Raw genomic sequence first — 20,835 nt, 5'->3', positions numbered from 1 at the left:
GGCGGTGTTCTCAGCGCGGGGGCGGGCAGAGGGCACGGAGGATCCGACTGCCGCGAGGCACCAGTCCCGAGGAGGAGAGTGGCCAGTCTTGATAGGTAGTGAGGCCCCCGTCATGGTGAGTATGCGGGCAGAGGTCGTGTGACCGTTTGCTAGGCGTCTGTACAGCACTTATAACTTTCCAGCCTCGAAGGCTAAGGGTAACGCTCAGCTTTCAGGTGGACGTTCTTCACAGGAAATAGAAACAAAACAGCTAGAACATACCCTTCTGGCCTCTGGCCCCCTGTGCTTTGCAGTCCTGTCCACCCAGGTCCAGCTCTCCTTCCCACCTGCCCTGCAGGAGCTTCCCCGTGGGCTCAGGGACAAGGCACTCCCTCGGCGGCCGGCAAGCCCTTGACATTTCCAAGCCAGAGCCTCGATTCTCCTTCGCTGGTTCCCTCTGACACCTGCGAGTCCATCGTGACGCTCCCGGGGACTTCTCACTAAGCCCTCTCCTTTCCTCCGTCCAACCTGCTGAGGTCTCACCTCTGGCCACCGTGTTTTCAGTAGCATTTCCACTTGCTTCCTTTTCGTGACAAGGCCGATTCTCAGGTCTTTGGTTGGCAGCGACCTTCCTGAACAGGACTCCGGCCTGCGGCGCACCTGCAGGGCTGGCATGGCTGTCCACGCCATCTCTTCATTTTCCCGTCACGCTCGGTAACTTCGTACCAGGTTCACTGAGATGCAGTTCACATCCCAACAATTCAGACTCCATCTGGGGACGCTGAGGACAGGCCACAGCAGAGTGCCGCCCTCAGTGCGGCCGGAGGTAGCTCGTGCTCCCCTCCTTGGGAGGAAGCCCCCAGCCCTTGGCCGCCCCCTCCCCCCACCCCAAGCACTAAGCTGCCACGCCTCTGCTTTCAGACCTGCGGGTTTGCCTCTTCTGGACCGTCCCTTTAAATGGAATCCTATCACGTACGCTCTTGGTTACAGGCTTATGCCGTGTGTGTTCGGGATTCATCCGAGTTGCGGTGTGTGCCAGTACGTTGCTCCTTTTTATGGCGGAGTCATATTTTACTGTGTGGATAGATCACATTTTGATCCCCGTTCCTCATGGATCAGATGGACACGGGGCTCGTCTCTGCCTCTTGGCTGTAATAAATCGTGCTGCGTAAAGGTTCACGTACACATGTTTGTGTGGCTGTGCATCTTCCTTCCTCTGGGTGTATACTTAGGAGTGGAATTGCTGAGTCTTATGGTTACTCTATGACTAACTTTTTGGAAACTGCCAGACTGTTTCCCAAGTGGCTACACCACCTGACACTCCCACCAGCGTGGATGCATTTGTGATTTCTCCACATCCTCAACCAACCTTGCTGTTACCGGACTTTCTGATTCTAGCCGCTCTCGTGGGGGTGAAGCAGCATCTCATTGTGGCTTCGACTTGCATTTCCCTCCTGAGTAATGATGGTGGGATTTTTTCAGGTGCATATTGGCCATTTGCGTCTCATCTTAGGAGGAATGTCCATTCAAGTCCTCTGCCCAGCTTTAAATGGGATTGTTTGCCTTTTTTAACGATTCTGCATTCTTTACGTATTCTAGATATAAGTCCCCTGTCACATATAAATTTTCAAATATTTTCTCTCATTCTGTGGCTTTTACCTTTGCACTACCCTGATCACGTCCTTTGAAACACAAAACTTTTAAATTTTGGTGAAGTCACATTTACCTATTTTTTTCTTTTCTTGCTTGTGCTGTTGGTGCAGTATCTTAGAATCCAGTGATAAACCCGAGGTCATGAAGATTTACCTCAAAGTTTTCTCCCAAGAGCTTTATAGAATTAGCTCTTATGTTTAGGTCCTTGATCCATTTGAGTTCATTTGTTATTAAAGTGGAAGTTTAGGTTTGGTTTGAGATCTTTATTCTTTCTTAGTAGAGGTGTGCACAGCTATAAATTTCCCTCTAAGAAGTGCTTTAGCTGCATTCCAAAAGTTTTGGTATTTTGATCTTTGTTTTCACTCATCTTTTTTTCTAATTAATTGATTGATTGATTTATCTACTGTACAGCATGGGGACCAAGTTACACATACACGTATACGTACTTTTTCCTCCCATTGTCGTGCTGTGGTGTAAGTGTCTAGACATAGTTCTCAGTGCTACACAGCAGGATCTCATTGCAAATCCATTCCAAGAGCAATAGTTTGCATCCGTTAACCCCAAGCTCCCGACCCCTCCCGCTCCCTCCCTCTCCCCCTGGGCAGCCACAAGCCTATTCTCCAAGTCTGTGATTTTCTTTTCTGTGGAAACATTCATTTGTGCTCTATATCAGAGTCCAGGTATAAGTGATTCGTTTGGTATTTATCTTTTGTTTTCACTCATCTTGAAGTATTTTGTGATTTCCGTTTTGGTTTCTTCCTTGACCTTTTGGTTACTCAGGAGTATATTGTTTGATTTCTACATATTTATAGATCTCCCATTTTTTTCTGTTATTAATTTCTAATTTCATTCCACTGTGGCCATAAAACATATTTTGTGCTCCCTCTATCCTTTACAATTTATTGAGCTTTGTTGTATGTCCTAGCACATGCTTTCCCTTAGAGAAGGTTCATGTGCATTTCTGAAGGAGTGTGTGCTGCTGCTGTTGGGTAAGGTGCTCTGCAGATGTCTGTTAGGTCTTGTTGGTTTACAGTGTGATTCAAGTCTTATGTTTCTCGTTTGATCTTCTCCCTATTCCATCCGCTTTGAACTTGGCCTATTAATGTCTTCACCTAATATTGTTGAACTATTTCCCCCTTTGTTTCTGTCAGTTTTTGCCTTATGTATTTTATTGCCCTTATTTGCATGCATGTTATATTGTTGCATATTCCTGATGGATTGAGTTTTTATGATTAGGAAATGCGCCTCTTATCTCTAGTGACGATTTTGGTTTAAAGTCTATTTTATCTGATATTTGTAAAGTATGAATTTTTTGTGGTTGCTGTGTGCATGATAGACCTTCTTCTATCCTTTTACTTTCAACCTATTTTTCTAAAGTATGTCTCCTGTAGAGAGCATAGAGTTGTTTCCTGTTTGTTTATTCAGTCTAATGATCTCTGCCTTTTAAATGGGTTGGTTCATTCACACTTAATGTTATTATTGACAGTTTATCCCCATTAGTCACAGATTTTGTATTTATGAATTCATCTACTCTATAAAATTGATGTGTAAGCCCCAAATCTATACTTTTGGCCCTCCTAGAATCATTCCTGGACATGCACAGAGCAGCGGAAAGTGTTCCAATTTGCATGTCCCCAGCAGAGGGCGTGGCAACACTCTGCCTTCTTGCTTCAGCTCACACTGTAAATAAGTGTCTTTTGCTGTCATTTAGGGCTATGTTATTCATACTTTTGTAGTTTTTATTTGTAATCTTGTTGTTAAAGTGGCCCCCAAACATAGTGCTGAGATGCTATCTAGTATCCTAAGGGCAAGAAGGCTGTGATATGCCTTCTGGAGAAAATATATGCATCAGATGAGCTTCACTGAGGCATGAATTTCCTTGCTCTTGGAAGTGAGTTCAGCATTAATGAGTCAACAATAAATATTAAACATACATTGTGAATAATACCATACCTATATATCCATCTACCCACTCTGGTTCTTGCTAATATTTGGTCTTTGACCCTGGTTTCTGACACAGATCTCCAAAATTCTTTGGAATTTTCTGGGTGATGGGAGTGTCCTTTGTTCTAATAGGACAGCTCTTGGTGGGCTCCTGGATGTGGGCTGGTCAACAGAAAGACCAAGCCTTGATCAGAAGGTTGGTATTCTCCATCCCACCTCCCAGTCTCCAGAAACGAGAGAGGGCTGGAAATTGAGTTAATAACGGATCATGCCTTCATGATGAAGCCTCCATAAAAATCCCCAAAGTACGGGACTTGGAGAGCTTCTGGCTGGTCAAACACCTCCACATGCCAGGAGGCTGAGACACCCCCACCTCCATGGAAAGAGAAGTTTTTGCGCTTGGAACACTTCCAGAACACAGCCTATGTATCTCCATGTGGCAGTTTATCTGTATTCTTTAAAATACTCTTCGAAATAAATTAGCAGTAATAAGTAAACTGTTTTTCTGGGTTCTGTGAGCTGCTCTGACAAATTACTGAACCTGAAAGAGCCATGGGAGCCTCCGATGCGTAGCCAAGTCTGAGAGAAGCTGTGGGTCTCCAGGGCACCTGCTACTTGCAACTGGCGTCTGAAGTGGAAGAAGTCTGTGGGACCGAGACCTACCCTGCAGGGTCTGTGCCGACTCTGGTTAGGGTCAGAGATGAAACGACCTGCAGGACACCCGCACGGTATCAGAGAATTTGGGGTGGGTAAAACCCCACACATCTGCTGTCGGAAGAGTGCTGTGTGAGAGTAAAGGAAAACAGTGCATTTTTCCAAGACGCACGTAAAACAAGGTTACGTATTGAATAGTTGATGGAAATGAGGCCAGAGGCTCACAGGAACCTAAAACTTTATTTCCCCTGGAAGCAGTGTTCGATAGTGGCTAGTTCAGTGTTTGTGGTCGCTTGCATAACAAATAATGAACATGAACCTGGTTGGATTTATGCCTTCCTTTTCACTCTTGTTTCCTATTTCTTATGTCTTTTTGTAGTTATGTTTCTCTAGTTCTCCTTTACTGCTTTCTTTTGCATTTAGTGAATATTTTCCAATGTAGCATTTTTATCTCTTTAATGATTTTTTCACTTTTTTTTTTTTTTTTTTTAGTTTTCCCTTATTGTTTGCTCTGGGGCCTACCATATATTTATTTTAACTTATCAGAATCAACTTTCAACTTTTGATTTATATTAACTCATGTCCAGTGACATATAAAAACATTGTTTCTTTTTATATGTAATTCTCTTCCTTCCTGTCCTCTGGGGGGTGTCTTGCTGTTATAATTGTCTTAAAGTGTCAACATCCGACAAAATGTTGTTATAATCATTACTTAATATATTTGTATGATTTTTAAGAAACTTGGGGAAAGGCTATCAAGTGTGTAAAGATTTTGTTCTCCTAAACTTCTTCATATCATTTCCGGTTCTTTTCCCTTTTTCCTGTGGACCTGAGCTTCCGTCTGCAGTCCTTTTCTTGGCCCAGTACAGCTCTGCTCCCATGTGCTCTCTTTGTGCTGATGCTGTCAAGTATATTACAGTTCTATAGACTGCAGGCCTCAACACACACTGTGTACGTATTATTGCACAAATCGTTTCGAATCAAGTAAGAAAGGAAGTGAGGGAGTTCCCCTTGTGGCTCAGAAGGTTAAGGACCCGACATTGTCTCTGTGGGTTTGATCCCTGGCCTTGCTCGGTGGGTTAAGAATCCAGTGTTGCCACAGCTGCAGCTCCGATTCAACCCATGGCCTGGGAACTTACATATGCCACAGATGTGGCCATAAAAAGATACAAAAAGTAGGAGAATAAATGAGAAAAAACCATGCATTTGTATTATCTTTTGTAATTACATACCTACCATTACTGATGTTCTTTGTCTTTTTCCTGTGAGTTAGAATTTGTGTCTGGTGATACTTGCTTTCAGCCTAAAGAGCTCCCTTTAGTAAGTCTTGTAAGTTCTGCCAGTATCAAATTCTCTAAGTGTGTATATATATATATAAAATGGAGGAGTATATTTCCTCCGTTTATGAAAACAGCTTCCTTGATGTGGGATATTCTCGATGGATCATTTTTCTTTGAGCGTTTTGACGATGTGGTTCCACTGCCTCTGGTCTCCACTGTTTCTGAGGGGAAGTCAGCAGTAAATCTTACTGGGCTTTCCTCGTGAGTGACTCATTGTCTTTCTCCCGCTGATTTTAAGAGTTTCTCCTTGTTTTTGATTTTCAGCATATTTAGTGTAATGTGTTTGTGAATTTTTTTGTGTGTATCTTATTTGGAGTTCATGGAGCTTCCTGGGTGTGTAAAGTTTTTGATAAATTTAGACAGTTTTAAGCTATTGTTTCTTTAAAGTAATATTTCTCCATGGTGGCCTGACTGTCCTGTGGTCCTCCAGCAGAGCCCCAACCCCACCCATCAGAGGCTAGTGAGGCCTCAAACCCTGAAGCCCACTGGCCCCTGACAAGTCCTTGATGGAGCCATGGGCTACTTCTGCAGAGCCCTGCAGCCCAGAGCAGGCCACTATATTCTGGCAGGTGGCTGTGGACAAGGCTCCATGGACAATCAGGTCTGCTACTGAACGTTTTTGTGGTGGACTCTAGGAGCTGAAAACAGGGTCAGGTCCCAGCGACCACATCCTGAGGAACTTCTGCCTGTGCAGGGGGCTTCTGGAGGGAGGAGGCCTTATTCTAATTTGCACACAGGAGCTATAGGAACCTCTGATGTCTGAGCTGGGAGGAGAGGGGCAGGTGTGAGCATTAAGACACTATCTGGGGAGGCTCCATAAGGTTTCAACCCCAAAGCAGCAAAAGGCATTTGTTCCACAGTCGTTCTCACTGCACAGCCTGCATCTGCATCCCTGACCCTCTGTGAGCCAATCTCTGCCCTGAGAGGACACTTTTCCTCACATCTGCCCCAGAACTCACTCTCCAAGAACACAGGCCCCCTCAACTCCCCCGACAACCAGCAGCATCAAATCGCAAAGAGCATAAGCTGCCCTGTGGCCAGACCGGTGGGACATGGCTGGACCTGTCCACATCGGAATACAGCTCCCTCCCTCTCAACGCCCAGACCCTGGGATTGTCCCTCCTTGTCCCTTCCTTTGGAGAAGTTCTGTTTATAAGGACAACCCCTCCCCACCCCCCGCAGGCAGAAGCCTGTCCCTGTCAGAGTTCCCCGACGGCTACTGTCCCTACAAACGCATTGGAATGATTTCTATTGTCTTTCCTCTGGAGCGAAGGAAGGCAGGAGAGCCCCACCTCCACTCAGGGGCCTCACCAGCCAGAGGCATTTACAGAGAGTGACCTGTGCTGCCAAACAAAGCACATCACTAAACCAAAACAAGGAAGGAAAGCTTCACCAAGCTTCTGCCACGACAATACACAGCACAGAGGGGTATAAAGCTGGACAGCCCTGAGCATCTCACACACACTCAGACACTCACATTCGCTCACACACCTTCCCAGCCACACCGCCCCCACCATGGTCGCCTCCACTCTGTCTGGCTGCCTGCCTGGTCCCTGTCACCCCTGCACCGGCTCCTCCTGGCAGTGGGACGACTGTCCAGAGAGCTGCTGCGAGCCCCCCTGCTGCGCCCCCAGCGGCTGCACCCCCGCGCCCCGCCTGGCCCTTGTCTGCACCCCAGCGAGCTGTGAGCCCAGCCCCTGCCTGTCAGGCTGCACCAGTTCCTGCACCTCCTCCCCCTGCCAGCACGCCTGCTGTGTGCCCGTCTGCTGCAGGCCCGTCTGCTGCAGGCCCGTCTGTTGCACTCCTGTCTGTTGTACGCCCGTGTGCTGCGAGGCCTCCCCCTGCTCGGCCGCCTCGTGCTGCCAGCCCAGCCCCTGCCCCTCGTCCTGCTGCAGACCCTCGTCCTCCGTGTCTCTCCTCTGCCGGCCCGTGTGCCGCCCCGCCTGCTGGGTGCCCGTCTCCTGCTGCGGGGCCCCCGCCTCCTGCTGCCAGCCCAGCTGCCGCCGCCCGGCCTCCTGCGTGTCCCTGCTCTGCCGCCCCGCGTGCTCCCGCCCCGCCTGCTGCGTGCCCGCCTCGGCCTGCGAGTCCTGCTGCTGACCGGGCCGGTCCCCAGCTCCTCCCGGGGCAACTGTGACTTCCGTCTGACACCTCTGGAGCCTGCAGCCCAGCTGGCCCCCTGGGCTGGCTCCGAGTTTCCTCCAGGCCCTAGGTCTCCCCAGGCGTCTTCTCCATCCTTGGGTCATGGGGTTTGTTCTGCCCTACGTGAGGGACCTGTTTGTTAAGAAATAAAGTCACTGTCAGGCCCTCTCCAAGGACTTGAGTGTGTGTTTCTGCGCAAACCCTGGGGAAGAGCCTGGTCTGGCGTGTGAGCCACATCCAGGGCATAGAGCACCTGGCAGGGCCAGCTGGGCCCTCCCCTCTGCTTGGGCCTCCTGTGCTAGCACTCCCTGGCAGCGTCCAGCCCAGAGAGACCTGCTTACCGGGGGGGACCCCTGTGCGGAGCAAAGGGTGGGGGAGTGTTTCCAGGTCCTGGACCTTCACACTGGGGACTTGGGGCTTTGCTAGGAACAAAGGAGACCCGGCTTAATAAAGCATCTGCCTTGGAGTTCCCTTGTGGCTCAGTACGTTGAGGATCTGGTATTGTCACTGTAGCAGCTTGGGTTGCTGCTGTGGCACGGGTTCTGTCCCTGGCCTGGGAACTTCCACATGACTTGGGCATAGCCAAAAAAATAAAAATAATAATTAAAAAATTAAAACACCTGCCTTAAAGGCATAAAGACCACTTCAGAAACAGCTTCAGGCAGGCTGGGGCCAGCCACTCTCCAGCTACCTGGCCACAAGGGTGGGGGCTTCCCCCTTGTGAAGAGGCTGTGTAGGGGGGTATGAGAGCCACGCACAGTGGTGATGGGAGCCTTGTCAGAGCTCTCCAGAGAAATGACCAGTAAGATGTGTGTGAATACATGCAGGGAGGTTCATTTTGAGGAGCTGGCTCACGTGACTGTGGAGGCTGGCACGTCCAAAATCTGCAGGGCAGGCTTCTCAGGGAAGAGTTGGTGTTGCAGCTGGCATGCAAAGATGGTCTGCTTGTGGAATCACTTCATCCCCAGGGAACCTCAATCTTTTCTCTTAAGGCCTTCAACTGATTAGATGAGGCCCACCCCACTACAGAGGGGCAGCTGCTTTACTCAGCATCCACTGATTTCAACATTGATTGCAGGTAAACAAGACCTCTGCAAAAACATCCAGATGTGTTTACCCAAACAGCTGGGAACCATGGCCTGGCCAAGTCGCCATGTGACACTAAGCATCACAGGGACCAACAGCCAAGAGGGGTGGGCTCCTTGGGAATGGCAGGTGCTCACTGAGGGCCCTCGTCTCCCTGGCAGCCCACTCCCCGCCGCTTCTCAGAGTTTCTCACCCCTGAGGATATTTTAAAGCCAGCCTTTCCTCCCTTCCAGCACCTATGTGCATTTGCTTATAATCTGTGTTTGGACACTGATACCTGAAGTCTGGGTTTCCCATCATGCCGCCAGGCCTCGTTCACGGGGTCCCCTTTCCTGGGGTGCTGAGCAATGGCGCTCGTTCCTGGTCTAGCGTTTGCGGGCATTTGCGGCCTACGGTGAAAGGTTTTCTGCAGAGAGAAAGTGTTTGCTTTTGCCCAGGGCAAGGAGCTGCATTCAGGGACATGGTAACGACACCCATGGCTTCTGCTTCGTGGACCTCCCGGGACATGGGACATGAGCAGCCGAGCGGGCAGAGGGCAGGCTCCCGACAGACGGTGCTCACTCCCTGGGCTAAGCGCCACCTCGCCCTCCTTCGCAGTCCGCAGCCTCAGGAGGGGGGCTCCTCTGACACCCCCACCGTGCAGGGCAGGCTCCCGGCTTTGGTGTCTGTCCCTTCATCCCGAGACATGGTTAAACCCCTGCTTGTTGGCAGAGCAGGGAGGGTGCTTCCCCATACCTGGGTTCCTGGTGGCGGCGGCTTCCTGGTGGGTCTGCCCTGCCCGGGGCCCCCCCTGCCCCAGTCGATGGTCACATGTCTCCAAGGGCTGGGAACAAAACAGTCTTCCCCAAGTGCAGGGGTCATGGTCAGCCCTCTGGCCCCCTCTTCTCTTGTCTCACCCCCAGACGTGGAAGAAGTGGGACCCCACTTCCCAGGCCATGTCAGTGTCCCCGTGGGAAGTGTGGGCTTTGGCAGCCAGCTCTCTGGCACAGCCTCTCTGCCACGCTGCATGACTGCTGGCTGGTTTATCTGTTTAACTGGCACAAGAGCCACCATCTTTTTTGGGGGGGGGGAGCCACGCCCACGGCATGCGGAAGTTCCTGGACCAGGGATCGAACCCAAGCCACAGCAGTGACAGTGCCAGATCCTTAACTGCTAGGACACAGGGAAGTCCAATAGCTACCCTCTTTGGGGATTTTAGTTAGTCTAGGAACCATTTCAAGAGGTTTTTTCATCTCATGAGACACGTTAGGTGACATACTTTGTAACTAACACTTTCCGCTGGATTCTGCCATGTTGATGACTTCCTGCTTTGCACGTCTTCTTGTTGCCGTTGTTTTTTGCCCTTCTACTTTTCCCAATGTTTGGAAAGATACATTCTATTTCAGTTAATATACGAATGACTATCTGTTAACTTTACATGTACGCTGTTGCTATTAAAGCCAAGAGAGGAGCAGGACAGCATGAGAAATCTTTATGTAACACAGAGGGATTTGGCTGTCTCAGCATCTACCCACTCTCACACCTCCCAGGCTTTTCAGTGTAAATCTCACTCAGGGCTGACCATGGCACAAGCCCCGTGGGTAACTGTAACGATTGTAACGGCCGCATTTAAAACTGAAGAAAGAGGGAGTTCCCGTGGAGGCTCCGTGGAAGCGAATCTGACTAGGATCCATGAGGACGCAGGTTCCATCCCTGGCCTCGCTCAGTGGGTTAAGGCTCCCGCGCTGCCGGGGGCTACAGCGTAGGTCGCAGATGCAGTTCGGACCTGGCGTGGCTGTGGCTGGGGTGTAGGCAGGCAGCTGCACCTCCGATTCAACCCCTGGACCGAGAACCTCCACATGCCGCAGGCGCGGCCCTAAAAAGAAAAACACAAAACAAAAGAGCTACTGATGCATGTCGAGGGTGGGCTCTGATGGCCTGATGCTCCTCCAGGCCAAGTACCCACACACCCTGTCCGCTCACCTCAGAGTGGCTGGTGCTCAGTCTTTCTTGATCACATTCGGATCCTAACTGCCTTTCCTCTCGTTCAGCACCTGACCCATCACACTGGCGTCAGAGAACCACCCGGCCCGTTTATCTCATGTCCTCTCGTCATCTTTGGGGATTTGCTCTTCTCCCTCTGTGATTCGGAGGAGCTAGCAGTCTTTGTCCTTGAAACCACTGAGCTGATTTTCTGCGAATTCTGCTCTTTCCTGCCTCCATTATGAATTTTCAGTCCAGCTGCTCGGTGTTAAATTTCCCTGGACACGTGCTCTCTGATTCGGAATCTGACCTGGGGAGCGTCCTGGCTGAGAACTTCGACCCTGTGGTCAGACGGCCGGCTTCCCGTCCCGGTCCTGACACTTTGGGCTGTGTGACCTTGAGCACGTTGCTTAACCTCTCTGTGCCCAGGCTTTCTCTTCCATTCGCAGTAACTTCCTCACCTGGCTGGTGTGAGATTCAGTGAGTTAACAGCTGGGATGCGCTCCGATCCTGCCAGGTCTGGAACAGGTGCTCAGAAAGCATCCCCTAACCTCCCCGCCGTCTCCTGGGCCGTCGTGACCATCGCTGCCCCAGGGGCTGTCACCCTCTCCACCACAGTCAGCCCGCACTGACTTCCTGTCCCAGTGCACAGAGCCCACGAGCTCCCTCGGCTCCCCCGCCCCACAGGGACTTTAGGAGGAGACACCCTCCTCTCCTGAACCTAGACTCAGGGTATCACCTGCGAGAGGGGCACGTTCTGGCCAGAGGGGCAGCTGCTCAGCCATGGGGCGTGGGGCGCACAGTGTGGGGACCAAGAAGGCACCTGGGTTTGGGGAAAACATTCATGCAAGCTGCAGGCCAGAGCAGAGTGTGGCCCTGGGTCCCTGAGTCTGGGTCACAGCCCGCGACTCCCCCAGGCAGCTCTTTGCTGAGGTGTCATAACCGAGGGTCCACCCAGGCACCGCCCATCAACACGCCTCTCGGGTGGGCTGGGCGGCCCCCCTGCGGTGCCTCCCGCTGCCATGGCAGCATCGGGCGGCGGTGGCACCTGGACCACACACCGGCCCCTGCAGAAACATGACTCCTGGACCCGGTTTGATGATCCACCCTCTGAACCCCGTGAATGTTCCGGGGTCACTTTACACTTGGATGAAAAATGTTTACACGTCAAGATAAGGGGAACAGTACCCCAAACTGACGACAGAAGGAACTGAATTCGTTACTTTGGAGAGCGTTCCCCTCCAAGCCTCTGCTCGGCCTGACCTTGCCTCAAATATTTTTCCAAACGTTTCTGGAACCAAACAGAGGAGAGCTGGGAAACAACCTGCAACTCGGGATATTCACACTCACGAGTCCAACGAGCGAAAACTGTTGCCGAAAATACGCCACCACTAATGAGGGGCTTCTGCACCTGCTCTCAGCCCCAACAGGAAGGCCGGGCGTGGGCGCTTCCTGCTGGGACAACACGGCGGATATAAAAGGCCTGGCATCACAGAGCACCTCACACACACTCACACACACTCACACCTCCTCCAGCCCCACCGCCTCCACCATGGCCGCCTCCACCCTGTCCGCCTGCTCCAGCAACCTGAGCTACGGCAGCCACGTCTGCCTGCCTGGTCCCTGTCACCCCTGCACTGGCTCCTCCTGGCAGTGGGACGACTGTCCAGAGAGCTGCTGCGAGCCCCCCTGCTGCGCCCCCAGCGGCTGCACCCCCGCGCCCCGCCTGGCCCTCGTCTGCACCCCAGCGAGCTGTGAGCCCAGCCCCTGCCTGTCAGGCTGCACCAGCTCCTGCACCTCCTCCCCCTGCCAGCCAGCCTGCTGTGTGCCCATCTGCTGCAGGCCCGTCTGTTGCACGCCCGTGTGCTGCGAGGCCTCCCCATGCTCAGACTCCTGCTGCCAGCAGTCGAGCTGCCCGCCGTCCTGCTGCACCTCCTCCCCCTGCCAGCAGGCCTGCTGTGTGCCCATCTGCTGCAGGCCCGTCTGTTGCACTCCTGTCTGTTGCACACCCGTGTGCTGCGAGGCCTCCCCCTGCTCGGCCGCCTCGTGCTGCCAGCCCAGCCCCTGCCCCTCGTCCTGCTGCAGACCCTCGTCCTCCGTGTCCCTCCTCTGCCGGCCCGTGTGCCGCCCCGCCTGCCGCGTGCCCGTCTCCTCCTGCGGGGCCCCCGCCTCCTGCTGCCAGCCCGGCTGCTGCCGCCTGGCCTCCTGCGTGTCCCTGCTCTGCCGCCCCGCGTGCTCCCGCCCCGCCTGCTGCGTGCCCGCCTCGGCCTGCGAGTCCTGCTGCTGACCGGGCCCGTCCCCCCGGGGCCAGCCGGGCTCAGGTCCCCCCGTGACCTGGTCCTCCCAGCCTCCCCTCAGTCCTGACCAGGGTCAGGTGGCTGTCCCCACTCGGGACAGGGTCCCCTCATGTCCCCACTATCCTGACCTGACCTCTGAGCCCTGCTCCCAGGGCTCCTGCCTCCCAGGAGGTGCCGCCACCTGCCCCTGGGTCACCTCCCCTCCCTCTCCGTTCCTCTGCCGGGGTCCCTCGGCCTGGACTTCCCACCTGCCAGCACCTCCTCGGGCACCTGGAGAAATAAACTCACTTTTCACCTGACCAGCTTCCTTCCACCTTCACTGGGGGGCAAACACAGGCTTGACCCGACGTCGGTCACCTCCAGCCATGGGTGTGTCTGGGGGGGGGGGGTGCGAGAATCTCCGAGGCGGTGGCCTGACTGCTCTGGGCGGGTCACCGCGGGGCTCCTGCCCTCGGCAGGAAGGTCAGTGCCTGCTCAGCCCCCAAGCCCGGGGCTTTCCAGAGGCTGGTCCCCTGTCATGTCTGGGGGTTCTCAGGCCCCCTGGACCGTTTCCACTCATCGTCCATCTGGGTGAACTGGCCCTGAGTGTCCCCTCCAGGTGGCCGGCCTGGGGGCTCCCCACAGCACAGTCTCCATGGGGCCAGGGTCACCCCTGGGTCCTCCGGCGGGTCTGCACTTTTCGAAGGAAAGTGGCAGAGGGAGGGAGAGTCGCTCCCACCAGGAGGGGTCGGAGGGCCCGGGTGACTCCCACCTGGGCCGATCGGAGAGTCCCCAGGGTCAGGGCGCGGCGGGGTTGGATGCTGGACTTGAGAAGCACAGCAGGGGCCCGCCTGGGAGGGCACACAAGCAGAGTGGGTCTCACACCGCCCAGCGCCCCCAGAGGGTGCTCCGGGCCCCAGGGCGGAAACCGGAGCGCTGCACTGTGGACCCCTCGGCTTCAGATGGGCCGGGAGGAGGGGGCGACACAGGCAGCGAGTGTTTGGGGTCCGAGTGCCAGAGAGGAGAGAAGGGCTCTGAGGAATTCCCCGGTCCACAGAGGCTCTCCCACGAGTTGGGAAAGGATGAGGGGACACGTGTGAGAGGAGACGAGACGGGGAAAACCCGCGTAATTAGATGGGCTCGTCCCCCGAGATGAAACGGAGCCCGCAGGGGCACCTGCCGCACCTGCCGGGTGGGAAGGCCCGCGATTCCCGGCGCTTGGGCTGACTGCTCACAAGGATGCTGCCTCAGAGGTGGGTCCAGTTTTGCGCACCTCAAAGCCGCTTCCAAGTAACCTAACTACGCTCCAGAACAAAACCAGTAATATTCCTCCCCCCCTTTTTTTTCATCTTTTTGTCTTTTTAGCGCCGCACCTGCGGCATATGGAGGTTCCCAGGCTAGGGGTCTAATCGGAGCTGTAGCCGCCGGCCTGCACCACAGCCACAGCAACGCGGGATCCGAGCCGCGTCTGCGACCTACACCACAGCTCATGGCAACGCCAGATCCTTAACCCACGGAGTGAGGCCAGGGATCGAACCCGCAACCTCACGGTTCCTCATCGGATGCGTTAACCACGGCGCCACGAGGGGAGCGCCAAGCCAGTAATGTTCTTAGGGGAAGTACACTTCCAATAGAAGGAAACAGGTTACATTTTTAAATGGCCTCTCTCACGTAATAATGTGCATTTAAGGTTTCTCTGTGTCTTTGCATGGCTCCATCGTTCATTTCTCTTTTTTCTGGGTTTTAAACGGAGGTGAGATACTCATAGCACAAAGTCGACCGCGTAACCCTTTCACGGGCGCCCTTGAGTGTTGTTAAGCTCACGCATGAGGTTGTGAAACCACCCGCCACTTGCTCAGGACTCTTTCTCCTGAAAAACGAAACTCTACCCCGTAACCAATAATTTCACACCATCCTCCTCAGGCCCCCTGGAAACCGTCCTTCTACTCCCTGTCTCCGAAGCACCTGCTGTGAGTGGACTCTCAGAATTGGTCTTTCTGTGCCTGGCGTACTGATCTTGCCACCATGTCCTCGTGCTCACGTCAGACTTACTTCCTTGTCAAGGCTGCAGAGTATCCCGTCGTGTGACACACGGCACCTCGCCTGGCCCCTTGCCCATCAGGGACCCCCGGGGCTGCTTCTCCGTTTAAGCTGTTGGGAACAGGGCTGCTCTGAAGGTGGTGTTACAAATATCTCTTTGAGACCCTGCCTTCTATTCTTTGGAGCAGAGACCCAGGAGAATTACTGAATTGCAGGATAATTTTACGTTTAATTTTGGCGGGAACAGCCCTCCTGACTTCCACAGCAGCTGTACTGTTTCAGGTTCCCACCCACAGACAGGGTACAAGTGTTTCAGTTCCACCGCATTCTCACCAATACTTGTGTCTGTTTTTTAATACATGGTATTTATCCTGGTGGATATAATATGGTATTCCACTGAAGTTTTGATTTGCATTTCTCTGATGATTAGTGATATCGGGCATCCTTTCATGTGCTTATTGGCCACTTGTACCTTCTTTGGAAAAACATCTAGTCAAGTCCTTTACTCTTTTTAAACAATTTTTTGGTCTCCTTTTGTCTTCTTAGGGCTGCACCCGCGGCACATGGAGGTTCCCAGACTAGGGGTCCAACTGGAGCTGTAACCGCTGACTTACGCCTCAGCCACAGCAACACAGGATCCGAGCCACGCCTGCAACCCACACCACAGCTCACGACAACACTGGATCCTTAACCCACTGAGCAAGGCCAGGGATCGAACCCACGAACTCATGCATCCTGGTTGGATTCATTAACCACTGAGCCATGACGGGAACTCCTCAAGTCCTTTACTCATTGTTGAATCAGATTTTTGTTGCTGTTGTTACTGAGTTTTCAGAGTTCCTTATTCATTCTGGATAAGTCTCTTATCAGAGATGATTTTCAAATGTTTCCTCTCATTTCTTTGTGTTACTTTTTGCTCTGTGGATATTGTATTTTGGTGGAAAAATCAAATTTTTTATGAAGTCCAATTTGTGTATTTTTCTCAAGCTGTCTTTGCCATTGGTGTCATATCCAAGGAATGACTGCCAAAGCCAGGGTTGGGAAGCTCCTGTCCTATTTTTCCTTCTAGGAGTTGTGTGGTTATAGGTCTTCCATTGAGGCCATGGATCCACTTGGAATTCGTTTTTGTCTGCGGTGTCAGGCATGGGTCCGGTTTTCCCAGGACCTCGTGCTAAAGACGGTCTCTCTCTGTTGAATGGACTTGGTGCCCTCGTCAAAAACGATTTGACTGAGCGTGTGAGGGTGTGTTTCTGGATCCTGTCTCCTGTCCCCTTGAGCCACAGGTCTGTTCTTCTGCCCCACCATCCTGCTTTGATTACCGCAACTTTGTGCTAAGTTTTGAAATCAGAAAGTGTGAGTCCTCCAGTTCTGTTCTTTTTCAGGATTTTATTTTTTCTTTCTTTCCTTTTATTTTCTTTTTTTGGCTATGTAGGGTCCTTTAAGATTCCACATATGTATTTCTGCAAAAAAAGGTCACTGAGATTTGGGTAGCAATTGCACCAAATGCGCAGACCGCTTTGGTGAGCACGGACTTCGTAACAAGAGCAAGCCTTGCAAGCCATAAATATGAGATATCTTTCCACCTGCTTATGTCTCTTCTTTCATTTCTTTCAACAATATTTTGTAGTTTTCACTGTACAAGTCTTTGACCCACGGGTGAAATTACTTACTACGTGTTTTATTCTGTTTGACCATGTTCTAAATGGAATCACTTCTGTAATTTCTTTGGGGAGTTACTCATCATTCGTGTGTAGAAATGCAGTGGATTTTTGTGTGTTGACTTTGTATCCTGCTTCATTTGTTGTTCTCATTTATTAGTTCTAAAGAGTGTGTGTGTGTGTGTGTGTGTGTGTGTGTGTGCGCAAAAATTTCAGGACACTTGTTTGGCCGTCACTTCTGTGGACAGAGATAATTGACTTCTTTTGCAGTATCCATGGCTTTTCTTTCTTTTTTTTTGTCTGGCTGCTCTCCTCCCCCCAATAGTGTGTGGAAGAGCAGGGGTGAACATGGGGCCCCTTGCCCAGCTCCTGCTGTAAGAAGAAAAGCTTTCCGTCTTTTGAGACGGACTGTCCTGCCTGCTGTGAGTTTTTCATATACGTGTTTATTTTTACATGTGGAGGCAGTTTCTTCCTACTTTTAGTTTGCTGAGAGCTTTCATCCTACGAGGGAGCTGAATTTTGTCAAGTGCTTTTTCTGCCTCAGTTGAGAGGACTCTGAACTTCTGCCTCCATCTGTTAAGGTGACGTGTCACAGCGGCTGGTTTTCATACAAACCCTTCCATCCTTGCTTCCCAGCAAAAGACCCCTCGGGGCCGTGGGGTCCAATCCTTTCAATGCACTGCTGAGTTCAGTTCGTAGTATTTTGTGGAACACGTTTGAATCCTTGCTCCGAAGGGAGACGGGTCTGTGATTTTCTTTCTTGGGGTATCTTTGTCTGGTTTTGGTGTCAGGGTAACTGACGTTGGCCGCCCAGAATGATTAGGAAGTGTTCCCTCCTGTTCAGTTTTTCTTAAGCTTACAGAAAACCACCAACAAATGTTTAGAAATCCCTAACCTGACATCAGGCGTCGACGAAAACTCACAGCCAGCACCACATTCACCCGTGAGGGGGTGAGTGGCATTTTTTCAGAACGGCGACATCGCCAGAGGCGCTTGTACCCTCCGGGTGCCCAGGGCTCCAGGGAGGCCTTTTCCCTCAGGCTTCAAAGGTTTGCTGCCACTGTCTGCCAGCATCTCCACCGGCTGTGCCGCCCGCACAGGATACACATCCTTCTGGAAGCTTTGGGGATGTTTCTTCACATCTGGTGTCAGATTTTTCACCAACTAGACATGCACCCGTTCCCACTCACCTTGTCCCAGATTTGGTCAAAACCCAAATCAGAAGAACCCAGTGTTTGCTCTTCTGCTCCGGAAAACGTGCCCTTTGTCCCGCTTGCTGTGCCCGCCGGCATCTCTACCCACTGAACGTGGCGGCCTCATCTGCATCCCCGTTTCTCTCTGTCCCGCGTCTCACACCGTCTGTGCTGCACCTGAGATGCTCTTTGTCTGTCTCCTCATCACTATTTCTCCCCTTGCTGACCTGTCCACCGTGCAGCCCTTCTGCACGGTCCCAACTTCCAGCTCCGAGCTGCCCAGATGGTGAGAGTCTGGGATCCCCCCGCCTCACCTGCAGCCAGAGAAGCCCGGGGAGGGGAGCAGCCGGGCAGGCAGGACCAGGGCTGCGGGAGTCAAAATGAATCCTGTGTTTGCTTAGAAAACCACACACGGGTGAAGGGGTGACCGCGTGCTCAGCATGACCAGCATTTTACAGGCAGCAACGCTTCTGTAAATAAACAGGAAGGAACGGGTGCTCCCAGGCCTCACTCAAAACACCAACAAGGAAAGGGAAGCCTCCTGCTGGACCAACACGCAACGGCAGGGGTATAAAAGGCCCACATCTCTGAGCACCTCACACACACACTTACACACTCACACACACTCACACCTCCTCCAGCCCCACCGCCCCCACCATGGCCGCCTCCACCCTGTCCGCCTGCTCCAGCAACCTGAGCTACGGCAGCCACGTCTGCCTGCCCGGTCCCTGTCACCCCTGCACCGGCTCCTCCTGGCAGTGGGACGACTGTCCAGAGAGCTGCTGCGAGCCCCCCTGCTGCGCCCCCAGCGGCCGCACCCCCGCGCCCCGCCTGGCCCTCGTCTGCACCCCAGCGAGCTGTGAGCCCAGCCCCTGCCTGTCAGGCTGCACCAGCTCCTGCACCTCCTCCCCCTGCCAGCCGGCCTGCTGTGTGCCCGTGTGCTGCAGGCCCGTCTGTTGCACTCCTGTCTGTTGCACACCTGCGTGCTGCACACCTGTGTGCTGCGAGGCCTCCCCGTGCTCAGACTCCTGCTGCCAGCAGTCGAGCTGCCAGTCGTCCTGCTGCACCTCCTCCCGCTGCCAGCAGGCCTGCTGTGTGCCTGTCTGCTGCAGGCCCGTCTGCTGCACTCCTGTCTGTTGCACGCCCGTGTGCTGCGAGGCCTCCCCCTGCTCGGCCGCCTCGTGCTGCCAGCCCAGCCCCTGCCCCTCGTCCTGCTGCAGACCCTCGTCCTCCGTGTCTCTCCTCTGCCGGCCCGTGTGCCGCCCCGCCTGCCGCGTGCCCGTCTCCTCCTGCGGGGCCCCCGCCTCCTGCTGCCAGCCCAGCTGCTGCCGCCCGGCCTCCTGCGTGTCCCTGCTCTGCCGCCCCGCGTGCTCCCGCCCCGCCTGCTGCGTGCCCGCCTCGGCCTGCGAGTCCTGCTGCTGACCGGGCCCGTCCCCCCGGGGCCAGCCGGGCTTAGGTCCCCCCCGTGACCTGGTCCTCCCAGCCTCCCCTCAGTCCTGACCAGGGTCAGGTGGCTGTCCCCACTCAGGACAGGGTCCCCTCATGTCCCCACTATCCTGACCTGACCTCTGAGCCCTGCTCCCAGGGCTCCTGCCTCCCAGGAGGTGCCGCCACCCGCCCCTGGGTCACCTCCCCTCCCTCCCCGTTCCTCTGCCCGGGTCCCTCGGCCTGGACTTCCCACCTGCCAGCACCTCCTCGGGCACCTGGAGAAATAAACTCACTTTTCACCTGACCCGCTTCCTTCCACCTTCACTGGGGGGCAAACACGGGCTTGACCCGACGTCGGTCACCTGCAGCCATGGGTGTGTCTGGGAGTGGGGGGGTGCGAGAATCTCCGAGGCTGTGGTCTGACTGCTCTGGGCGGGTCAGCAGGTGGAAGGTCAGAGGCCGCTCAGGCCCCCTGGTGCTGGGACCGGAGCACAGGGAAGCGGAGATGCCTGTTCTGCCCAGCTGTGACGTCAGCGTCCTCCCAGCCACCTGCCTGGCCGTCACCCCCTCCCCAACCCGGGAGCCTTCTGCCCTTGGGTGTCATTTCTGGTCTTTGCCCAGCCACATGCCCTTCCAGGCTCCCTCCCATGGGAGGTAGGTGAAAGTGCCGTGCGTGTCCCCTTAGCACCCGAGTGGCCCGTGGTCCTGTGGCCCAAGCTGTGCCAAGCGGCTTTTGCTAAATTAGAAGTTGCTAATATGAAGACCGGGGAGGTTTCTGATGCCATCAGCATCAGAGCTGTGTGGCATTTCACTCATTGTTTACGGGGCGAAGACGCGCTAAGAAGCGAAATCTGTATTTTACGCGTCTCTTTAGCGTTAAGGCTCAATCTCCTTCTGCTCTACCTTTGTCTGTGGTAGGCTAGAAAGTAAGAGACTCTAAGTGGCCCTTAATATGGTCCCCGGTGTCTCCACGTGGTCTGAGCGGAGGCCACGTGCAACTGGCACTGCAGGTGTGTGGCGACGGCCCTCGCCGTGGGGGTGGGCGCAGGTTTTAAAACTGGTAAAATTCGCATACCAGGCAATTTCCCTTTTAACCTTTATAAGTGCACAGGTCTGTGGCATCAGGACAGGCCACCATCCGCCGCCAGGACTTTTTCCATCTTTCCAAACTGAAACTCTGCAACCTTAAAGGACAACTCCCCATCACACTCCCCTCCCCCCCAGCCCCTGGCACCCACCGTCCTGCCTTCTGTCTCTGAATCTGACTCCTCCAGGGACCTGGAATCAGCGGATCGTACACTCTGCCCTTTTGTGACAGACTCGTGTCACCAGCGTAATGTCCTCGGGTCCATCCAAGTGATGTGGGGGCCTCATCTGAAAGGCTGGACAGACCCCAGCTGACCATCCATTTCTCTGCTGATGGACACTGGCCGCCTTGACGTCTTAGTTATTGAGAGCAAGGCGGGTGGGAACAGGGGCGTCT

The 20,835-nt window shown here is 53.7% G+C and overlaps 3 protein-coding genes across 5 annotated transcripts in view; all 3 read left to right on the top strand.

Moving 5' to 3' along the window:
- The window catches only part of TSPEAR (thrombospondin type laminin G domain and EAR repeats), a 134,257-nt gene that overhangs the window by 89,838 nt on the left and 23,584 nt on the right, over nt 1-20,835 (top strand). The gene's annotated exons all lie outside the window — the stretch shown is intronic.
- LOC125137303 (keratin-associated protein 10-3-like) lies at nt 6,120-8,534 on the top strand. Its single transcript, XM_047797946.1, has one exon. The coding sequence runs from the start codon at nt 7,086-7,088 to the stop codon at nt 7,665-7,667; it is 582 nt and encodes a 193-aa protein (XP_047653902.1). The 5' UTR covers nt 6,120-7,085; the 3' UTR covers nt 7,668-8,534.
- On the top strand, nt 11,695-19,365 carry LOC125137920 (keratin-associated protein 10-6-like). The gene is made up of 4 exons (XM_047799052.1): nt 11,695-13,027; nt 13,954-14,129; nt 14,957-15,003; nt 18,566-19,365. The coding sequence occupies exons 1-4, from the start codon at nt 12,310-12,312 to the stop codon at nt 19,344-19,346; spliced, it is 1,722 nt and encodes a 573-aa protein (XP_047655008.1). The 5' UTR covers nt 11,695-12,309; the 3' UTR covers nt 19,347-19,365.

This window comes from Phacochoerus africanus, chromosome 1, assembly GCF_016906955.1.
Source record: "Phacochoerus africanus isolate WHEZ1 chromosome 1, ROS_Pafr_v1, whole genome shotgun sequence".
In the NCBI taxonomy this organism is placed as follows: domain Eukaryota; kingdom Metazoa; phylum Chordata; class Mammalia; order Artiodactyla; family Suidae; genus Phacochoerus; species Phacochoerus africanus.
The sequence above is the reverse complement of the archived record's forward strand: the minus strand, read 5'-3'. Positions and strand labels throughout refer to the sequence as shown.